At 41.9% G+C, this 10,975-nt stretch overlaps 1 protein-coding gene across 1 annotated transcript in view; it reads left to right on the forward strand.

Annotated features, from left to right (window-relative positions):
* Nucleotides 1-10,201, forward strand: part of LOC121382048 — an 81,920-nt gene extending 71,719 nt beyond the window's left edge. Inside the window, exons 6-9 of the mRNA XM_041511523.1 lie at nucleotides 6,823-6,958; nucleotides 7,891-8,006; nucleotides 8,778-8,871; nucleotides 9,571-10,201. Coding sequence (XP_041367457.1) covers nucleotides 6,823-6,958; nucleotides 7,891-8,006; nucleotides 8,778-8,871; nucleotides 9,571-9,821 — 597 coding nt within the window. The 3' untranslated portion in view covers nucleotides 9,822-10,201. The remainder of the gene's footprint in view (nucleotides 1-6,822; nucleotides 6,959-7,890; nucleotides 8,007-8,777; nucleotides 8,872-9,570) is intronic.
* The last annotated feature ends 774 nt before the right edge of the window (nucleotides 10,202-10,975 follow it).

The following is a 10,975-nucleotide window of genomic DNA, read 5'->3' on the forward strand; positions in this document are numbered from 1 at the left end:
CACATTCACTTACGAGTGTTATCAGGTGTTAGTGAAAGACGGGTATATCATGTCTCACCCGCCATGAGTACTGCCACCACATTCACTTACGAGTGTTATCAGGTGTTAGTGAAAGACGGGTATATCATGTCTCACCCGCCATGAGTACTGCCACCACATTCACTTACGAGTGTTATCAGGTGTTAGTGAAAGACGGGTATATCATGTCCCACCCGCCATGAGTACTGCCACCACATTCACTTACGAGTGATATCAGGTGTTAGTGAACGACGGGTTAGGTGTCCCACCCGCCATGAGTACTGCCACCACATTCACTTACGAGTGATATCAGGTGTTAGTGAAAGACGGGTATATCATGTCCCACCCGCCATGAGTACTGCCACCACATTCACTTACGAGTGATATCAGGTGTTAGTGAAAGACGGGTATATCATGTTTCACCCGCCATGAGTACTGCCACCACATTCACTTACGAGTGATATCAGGTGTTAGTGAAAGACGGGTATAGGTGTCCCACCCGCCATGAGTACTGCCACCACATTCACTTACGAGTGATATCAGGTGTTAGTGAAAGACGGGTATATCATGTCCCACCCGCCATGAGTACTGCCACCACATTCACTTACGAGTGATATCAGGTGTTAGTGAAAGACGGGTATATCATGTCCCACCCGCCATGAGTACTGCCACCACATTCACTTACGAGTGATATCAGGTGTTAGTGAAAGACGGGTATATCATGTTTCACCCGCCATGAGTACTGCCACCACATTCACTTACGAGTGTTATCAGGTGTTAGAGAAAGACGGGTATATCATGTTTCACCCGCCATGAGTACTGCCACCACATTCACTTACGAGTGATATCAGGTGTTAGAGAAAGACGGGTATATCATGTCCCACCCGTTATGAGTACTGACACAACATTGACTTACGAGTGTTATCAGGTGTTAGTGAAAGACGGGTATATCATGTCTCACCCGCCATGAGTACTGCCACCACATTCACTTACGAGTGTTATCAGGTGTTAGTGAAAGACGGGTATATCATGTCTCACCCGCCATGAGTACTGCCACCACATTCACTTACGAGTGTTATCAGGTGTTAGTGAACGACGGGTATATCATGTCCCACCCGCCATGAGTACTGCCACCACATTCACTTACGAGTGACATCAGGTGTTAGTGAAAGACGGGTATATCATGTCCCACCCGCCATGAGTACTGCCACCACATTCACTTACGAGTGATATCAGGTGTTAGTGAAAGACGGGTATATCATGTCCCACCCGCCATGAGTACTGCCACCACATTCACTTACGAGTGACATCAGGTGTTAGTGAAAGACGGGTATATCATGTCCCACCCGCCATGAGTACTGCCACCACAGTCACTTACGAGTGATATCAGGTGTTAGAGAAAGACGGGTATATCATGTCCCACCCGTCATGAGTACTGCCACCACATTCACTTACGAGTGATATCAGGTGTTAGAGAAAGACGAGTATATCATGTCTCACCCGCCATGAGTACTGCCACCACATTCACTTACGAGTGATATCAGGTGTTAGTGAAAGACGGGTATATCATGTCTCACCCGCCATGAGTACTGCCACCACATTCACTTACGAGTGATATCAGGTGTTAGTGAACGACGGGTTAGGTGTCCCACCCGTTATGAGTACTGCCACCACATTCACTTACGAGTGATAGCAGGTGTTAGTGAACGACGGGTTAGGTGTCCCACCCGTTATGAGTACTGCCACCACATTCACTTACGAGTGACATGAGGTGTTAGTGAACGACGGGTTAGGTGTCCCGCCCGCCATGAGTACTGCCACCACATTCACTTACGAGTGATATCAGGTGTTAGTGAACGACGGGTATATCATGTTTCACCCGCCATGAGCACTGCCACCACATTCACTTACGAGTGCTATCAGGTGTTAGTGAAAGACGGGTATATCATGTTTCACCCGCCATGGGTACTGCCACCACATTCACTTACCAGTGTTATCAGGTGTTAGTGAAAGACGGGTATAGCATGTCTCACCCGCCATGAGTACTGCCACCACATTCACTTACGAGTGTTATCAGGTGTTAGTGAAAGACGGGTATATCATGTCTCACCCGTCATGAGTACTGCCACCACATTCACTTACGAGTGATAGCAGGTGTTAGTGAACGACGGTTTAGGTGTCCCACCCGATATGAGTACTGCCACCACATTCACTTACGAGTGACATGAGGTGTTAGTGAACGACGGGTTAGGTGTCCCGCCCGCCATGAGTACTGCCACCACATTCACTTACGAGTGATAGCAGGTGTTAGTGAACGACGGGTTAGGTGTCCCACCCGTTATGAGTACTGCCACCACATTCACTTACGAGTGACATGAGGTGTTAGTGAACGACGGCTTAGGTGTCCCACCCGTTATGAGTACTGCCACAACATTCACTTACGAGTGATAGCAGGTGTTAGTGAACGACGGGTTAGGTGTCCCACCCGTTATGAGTACTACCACCATATTCACTTACGAGTGACATGAGGTGTTAGTGAACGACGGGTTAGGTGTCCCGCCCGCCATGAGTACTGCCACCACATTCTCTTACGAGTGATATCAGGTGTTAGTGAACGACGGGTATATCATGTTTCACCCGCCATGAGCACTGCCACCACATTCACTTACGAGTGCCATCAGGTGTTAGAGAAAGACGGGTATATCATGTTTCACCCGCCATGAGTACTGCCACCACATTCACTTACGAGTGCTATCAGGTGTTAGAGAAAGACGGGTATATCATGTTTCACCCGCCATGAGCACTGCCACCACATTCACTTACGAGTGCTATCAGGTGTTAGTGAAAGACGGGTATATCATGTTTCACCCGCCATGAGCACTGCCACCACATTCACTTACGAGTGCTATCAGGTGTTAGTGAAAGACGGGTATATCATGTCTCACCCGCCATGAGTACTGCCACCACATTCACTTACCAGTGTTATCAGGTGTTAGTGAAAGACGGGTATATCATGCCTCACCCGCCATGAGTACTGCCACCACATTCACTTACGAGTGTTATCAGGTGTTAGTGAAAGACAGGTATATCATGTCTCACCCGCCATGAGTACTGCCACCACATTCACTTACGAGTGATAGCAGGTGTTAGTGAACGACGGGTTAGGTGTCCCACCCGTTATGAGTACTGCCACAACATTCACTTACGAGTGATAGCAGGTGTTAGTGAACGACGGGTTAGGTGTCCCACCCGTTATGAGTACTGCCACCACATTCACTTACGAGTGACATGAGGTTTTAGTGAACGACGGGTTAGGTGTCCCGCCCGCCATGAGTACTGCCACCACATTCACTTACGAGTGATAGCAGGTGTTAGTAAACGACGGGTTAGGTGTCCCACCCGTTATGAGTACTGCCACAACATTCACTTACGAGTGATAGCAGGTGTTAGTGAACGACGGGTTAGGTGTCCCACCCGTTATGAGTACTGCCACCACATTCACTTACGAGTGCTATCAGGTGTTAGAGAAAGACGGGTATATCATGTTTCACCCGCCATGAGCACTGCCACCACATTCACTTACGAGTGCTATCAGGTGTTAGTGAAAGACGGGTATATCATGTTTCACCCGCCATGGGTACTGCCACCACATTCACTTACCAGTGTTATCAGGTGTTAGTGAAAGACGGGTATATCATGCCTCACCCGCCATGAGTACTGCCACCACATTCACTTACGAGTGTTATCAGGTGTTAGTGAAAGACTGGTATATCATGTCTCACCCGTCATGAGTACTGCCACCACATTCACTTACGAGTAATAGCAGGTGTTAGTGAACGACGGGTTAGGTGTCCCACCCGTTATGAGTACTGCCACCACATTCACTTACGAGTGACATGAGGTGTTAGTGAACGACGGGTTAGGTGTCCCGCCCGCCATGAGTACTGCCACCACATTCTCTTACGAGTGATATCAGGTGTTAGTGAATGACGGGTTAGGTGTCCCGCCCGCCGTGAGTACTGCCACCACATTCACTTACGAGTGATAGCAGGTGTTAGTGAACGACGGGTTAGGTGTCCCGCCCGCCATGAGTACTGCCACCACATTCACTTACGAGTGACATGAGGTGTTACTGAACGACGGTTTAGGTGTCCTGCCCGCCATGAGTACTGCCACCACATTCTCTTACGAGTGATATCAGGTGTTAGTGAACGACGGGTATATCATGTTTCACCCGCCATGAGCACTGCCACCACATTCACTTACGAGTGCTATCAGGTGTTAGAGAAAGACGGGTATATCATATTTCACCCGCCATGAGCACTGCCACCACATTCGCTTACGAGTGCTATCAGGTGTTAGAGAAAGACGGGTATATCATGTTTCACCCGCCATGAGTACTGCCACACATTCACTTACGATTGCTATCAGGTGTTAGAGAAAGACGGGTATATCATGTTTCACCCGCCATGAGCACTGCCACCACATTCACTTACGAGTGCTATCAGTTGTTAGAGAAAGACGGGTATATCATGTTTCACCCGCCATGAGCACTGCCACCACATTCACTTACGAGTGCTATCAGGTGTTAGAGAAAGACGGGTATATCATGTTTCACCCGCCATGAGTACTGCCACCACATTCACTTACGAGTGCTATTAGGTGTTAGAGAAAGACGGGTATATCATGTTTCACCCGCCATGAGTACTGCCACCACATTCACTTACGAGTGCTATCAGGTGTTAGAGAAAGACGGGTATATCATATTTCACCCACCATGAGTACTGCTACCACATTCACTTACGAGTGATATCAGGTGTTAGTGAACGACGGGTTAGATGTCCCATCCGCCTTATATCTCATTAAGGTTCAAGCACGCTGTCCTGGACACACACATCAGCTACCTGGGTTGTCTGTCCAGGACAGACGGTCAGTTGTTCGAACTTTGATAGTGGTTAGGGACAGACGTGTAGTGGTCTTACACCTACCTATTGAGTCGTTAAAACTCGCGCTGGGTGGGAGCCGCTACTTTGCTGCGAACTCAGTACCTATCAGCATTTTGTCCAATGACTTAACCACGCCACCACCTAGGCCGGTTTGCCACTTCATCTCAAACGATCGTACTAGATATATAACGGGGAGTAAATATTTGTAATTAGTTTATTTTAATATTTACTGTATATGTATTTTATTTCAATTTTCTAGGTTACGATATTCTCCCCGCCTTGTTGTTTTCTGTCCAACGACAACGAGTGTGTTACAGATATAACCTCCAACTATCTACCATAAACGTTTTAAATGCTCTAAGTAATCATAACCTTGATGGAACAACTTCTGTGCCATAAATATATGGCGTTGTTTGAAATATGCATACATTGAACATACCCTAAGGTATATTAGCAGTTGCGGTATGTAGACAACAAAATTTGGAGCAGAAAGTATATCGCTCGGCAAAAAGGAAAAACCGACTTGGAAACTTGAAGTAACCCCTTTTGTTCTACAGCTTAGACCGGAGACCAGTGTTGATTTGAATCTCTATGCATAAATTGAGGTAGGAAACTGATTTAATATCGTCGGATGTTTTTTTTTTAAATTATTGTTATCTTTAACTCTTGTAGGTAAATCAATGGAAGGTAATCGGTTATCATGCTAATATTGTTAATACACGACCATCAATTTGGCGGAAAGTAAAGTTTTAATTTAGCCAGATTAGTCAAATCGGCGAGTAATGGATCACAGTTGGTGTCTATGAGTCTTCCTATGTTCTGTCTATATGTCATATCCCCAAATATGTCATATCCCCAATATGACATATATGTTGTCAATGAGGAAGTCCAGCATATCGCACATGTATATCTCAATATACTTTAGTCTGGATTCACTCTCGGTCTTTGCGAACTGTCCAGATCAACAGAAGCTAATTACGTATTTATATTTTCGTCCACTGTTTTTAGTAACAAATGCACCATTGATTTGGGAGTTTTCCCTTAAGCTTGTCATGGGCGATTTTTGTATATAATGTTGAAAAAGCAAATATTTTAGTATTAATGAACTTTGATCTGGATTGAGAGTGACTGATTTCAAGTATATGTTTGGAATTATTGAGAATGATTAAAACCGCTTGTCTCGAAGACTTTTATCAATACAAATATCTTAATAACAGTGTAATACTCTGCTTAGTCGAAGGTAGTTTAAATGTGGTAAGGTGACATACATTTCATAAGTATATGCATTGTGTTTATACACAGCTTATTTCGGTTTTGTTAGAACATGATTGTAGTGTACTCAGTGTGAACAGATTTGTTATGATGGAATATGTTAGTCAAGCAATAACAGTATTTAACAACCTGAACAAAATAACTAGGTTCCTTATGCGATAATAACAATAAACCATCCCCACCCGCAACCTCGATATGCAATTTTATTACCCTGCAGTGTGATCAGTAAATTGCGGATATATATTATATATTTTGTATATATTTTACCATTCCTCGCTAATAATAATAAACCAAAAAATAAACCAAAAAAAATAAAATAAAAAATAAATAAAAAAATAATAATTATAATATTAAAAATAATAAAATAAATTAATAATAAAATAAAATAAAATAAAATAAATAAACAACAACGACAACAACAATAATAATAATAATAATAATAATAATAATAATAATGTCATAATACAGTACTTATCAGTACTTAATCGACACACAACACACACGTTGTTTCTGACAGAAAACATTAAAGAAAAAACATTTATGGACATGTTTTTGCTTTATTTCGTGTATTAATATTTTCTTTCAGGTTTTTGATGCAATAATCGTTATAGTGTCTTTCTTGGTTGATCTGGTCTTTCTGAATCTGTCTCGATTTAAAATCCAGGATTTTGTATTTATCTTGGCCTTTCTTCTCCCATGGAGAGTCATCAGGGTTGTAAACAGTGAGTATTTGTAACTTTGTCCAATCAACGTGTCATATGTTTACTTCTGTACAACCATACCTATTTATGTCTGTTTAATGGCAAATCAATCATTTTACATATCTGATTATCCATCACTCTGTCTAGCTGTTCAGTGTACAGTTGCACTCAACCGATACAATCTGACCGGCCTCGGTGGTGTCGTGGTTAAGCCATCGGACATAAGGCTGGTAGGTACTGGGTTCGCAGCCCGGTACCGCCTCCCACTCAGAGCGAGTTTTAACGACCCAATGGGAAAGATATGAGACAACTACACCATCTTCTCTCTCAGTAACCACAAACCACTCACCAACTGCCCTGGACATACGGCCCGGATAGCTGAGGTGTGTGCCCAGGACAGCGCGCTTGAAGATTGATTGAATATAAGCACATAAGGTGCATTCTCTCTCTCTCTCTCTCTCTCTCTCTCTCTCTCTCTCTCTCTCTCTCTCTCTCTCTCTCTCTCTCTCTCTCTCTCTCTCTCTCTCTCTCTCTCACACACACACACACACACACACGCACGCACGCGCGCGCGCACAAATCGTTTTAATGATAATGACTATAAGTAGTAGTGATAGTAGTAGTAGTAGCAGCAGCAGCAGCAGTAGTAATAGTAGTAGTAGCAGCAGCAGCAGTAGTAGCAGCAGGAGCAGTAGCAGCAGCAGTAGTAGTAGTAGTAGTAGTAGTAGCAGTAGTAGGAGTAGTAGGAGTAGTAGTAGTAGTAGCAGTAGTAGTAGTAGCAGCAGCTGCAGCAGAAGCAGTAGTAGTAGTAGCAGCAGCAGCAGCAGCAGCAGCAGCAGCAGCAGCAGCAGCAGCAGCAGTAGTAGTAGTAGTAGTAGTAGTAGTAGTAGTAGTAGTAGCAGTAGTAGTAGTAGTAATATGCTTAATGATATATACTATTAAACTACCACTAGGTTTGGTTGTGTCGGTCAAGGATCATGAGCACTTCCGTTTGAAGTTGGTCTACAGCCGTAAGAAGAAAATACAACACAGTCTCAGAGAAACCGAAGTCAAATTACAAATATACAGGGTACGTTAACTCATTACTGCCATACAGTAGTCTCATACTTTTTCAGGTAAACAGAAGTCAAATTACAAATATGCAAACATAACTCAGTACAGCGATACATTGGTCCATCCTACGATCAAAATCGTATCTCTGCACAAGGCAGAATCGAAGAGATGTAAGGGAAGGTCGTGATTTTTTCCATACCAGGAGCGCAATTCCCCTAGGCGATCCGTAACAGGATGTGTCATTCCTCTGGCACATCCTGTAGGAGAACAGTCACTCCCAAGACTAGCTTAGAAAACCCACACTAGAATATAGAGCTCAGAATATATACAGCAGTGATGACAAGCACTCAGGAATATCTGTACAAACAGTGATGCTATCGGGTGCTCGCAAAAGATGATGTCCCACTGGTGGCACCCGTCAGGAGCACAGCTTACAGCCATCAGGTCCTTAGTTAAAAGGTAGCAAAAAGATAACGAGGTCAAAATAGGATATTGCATCGATATCATTTTCGTCATATCGTAGAATGACATCTGAGTGTCTACCATAAAATGTGTGATTGATGACCCTGGTCAAACAACTTCTCTACCAGAACGATATGTTTCTCAGAAAAACAGATGATCCAAATAGCTCTTTATGTAATCGACATTCTAGCACAATCGTAAGAAACATTAGTTTTAATTTTTAATTTTGGGCCACTCCCTACCAAACATTATCCGCACTTGTGTTCACAGGACACGGATGGTAAGCTATTCGTCTGGTTTTAACATACTCTGCTCTTTATTGCAGTGTCAGTGCAACGCACTACGAAAACTATGCATAACAGAGGGCGTGGACGAGTGGAGGGTGGATCAGTTATTACGTATTGACGAGTACATAGTCAGTGAGTATATTATATTAGATGGCGTAGATGCGTACGTGTTAGTGCATGAGTGTATAAGCGAGTGCAGAGATTTTAGCAGGGGTGGAGACCGAATGAATGAATGAATGGATGAATGTTTAACGACACCCCAGCACGAAAAATACATCGGCTATTGGGTATCAAACTATGGTAATGGGGAAAACAATGTAATGATCAACATCAATATAAAAATTCAACAGTTAAATTAAAACACAGTGTAAAGGACTGTGTAAAAAGGGTGGAGACCGAAGTTTTTAAGTAGATAGAGTCATGCTCCTATTGAACATTTTGGTGGATTTTTTTAACGAAAATGTGCTTGATCGGGTCAGAGGCATATGTGTCTCGAGGTTTATTCGTTTTCTGAGAAAAAGAAAACCCAATATCGAACTTGCTTCTTCATTATGGCATATCAATCTTAACTTGAATGACACAATGTGAAGGCAGACAAGGTATTTATCTATAATTGTTCGCCATTAGCAGCTGTAACTGTATTTTAAAAGCCTATATTTGGTATAATTTGGTATACATTATACTAAATATAACCACCAATTATTTTTCAGTTTGTTCAATAATATTTATCATTAAGATCTAATAAACTAAATACATTAATGCATTATGTTTCAGTTACTAATCCCATACTGAGTTGATTAAAACCATCTCTGGTTCTTTTCTCGTTTTCAGATAAAGCGGGCAAAAGTAAGTGCAAGATAAGAATAGACGATTCATCTGTGATTATTTTCAACGACAAAAATGATATCCCCAAACTTTCGCCTCGTCCATCAATATCGAATCTGTGTGACCTAAGAGGTCGAGGCGGTGTCACGGCTATCATCGAGGAAGAAGAACCGTTGACGCCAGAAATCACCGAGCTTCATGATGACCATCCCAAAGACCCAGGAAAACAAAATGGAGTTATTGATGTTCATTGCTGATGCAATTCTACAAAACAAATGCAATATTTCTGGTTGTTGTTGTTTTGGAGGGATTCTTCACATTTATAGATTACGTTTTCTAGTTTGGAGGTGATGTACATATTACAATATTTTGATGTATTCACAAATTTGAATTGTAAATTGTAAATAAATAAAGGGTTTGTGTGTATCATTTCAAGTTGTACATAACCGAACTAGTTATTTATTGCTGGAATAGAAAGCGTTTATCTTTTACTACCTGTCACTGACATATTATACAGCTATTGGTTAGATGAGTAGAGTAACCATTAAAGTGACATACCCTAGATCTTAAACACTAGTTTTCACTATTAAATCCGGGATTTGTTTTTAAAAATTAAATTAGAAGTACTTACTTTTTATTATTTAGAATATTAATTTTCGTACACCTGAAGTGGTTCTGGTCATCCAGGTTTTTGTAATACCCTAAAATGCTTTTTTTTCATAATTTAAAAAAGCACGTTCGTCTGAGAAGTAATGGTTGTCGAGATAAGCTCTAGTTAATTTTAGACAATATTTTCTTGTTTACATATAATATAACATAACTTAGCTTGTCTCTGTTATAACCTTATCAAAATGTGTGCTACAGATTTATAAATTAGCTAATCTACTTACTGAAACTAAGGTCTGCCCCTTTAATGTAAGAATAGACAGGTTTGTCACGCTGTAAATGAATAGACGACAGGTGTTCATGGATACGTTTTACACAACAGAACCTTTTAATAGCATAATCTACAACAGTTTTGCATTTATTTTAGCTCGAGTACTCTGACGGTAAGAGAGCTGGACGAACATTTGGGCAGTCGTTAACAAATGTCCAAATGTCCGTCTAGCTCTCTTACCGTCAGAGTACTCGGGCTACATCTACCTAAGCATATGTTTGGGTAACTAGGATGATTTTTAATGTCTTTCAAGTAAACATCAGGTAACATGTACTATAGAAATTGTTTTCATCTAAAATCCATTCAATATGCCGACTATGATATCAGCCTTTTGTCACAACAATTATGTGTTAGACTTGTTTAGTTTTATATATTTGTGCATTTCATTTATATTTCGTTACTATCCGGCTGCTATAATAAAATATTGACTCGGTTTCTGAATGTATATTAATTTTTATGTCGTGACGATGGTAA

Source organism: Gigantopelta aegis, chromosome 9 (genome assembly GCF_016097555.1).
Source record: "Gigantopelta aegis isolate Gae_Host chromosome 9, Gae_host_genome, whole genome shotgun sequence".
Lineage (NCBI taxonomy): Eukaryota > Metazoa > Mollusca > Gastropoda > Neomphalida > Peltospiridae > Gigantopelta > Gigantopelta aegis.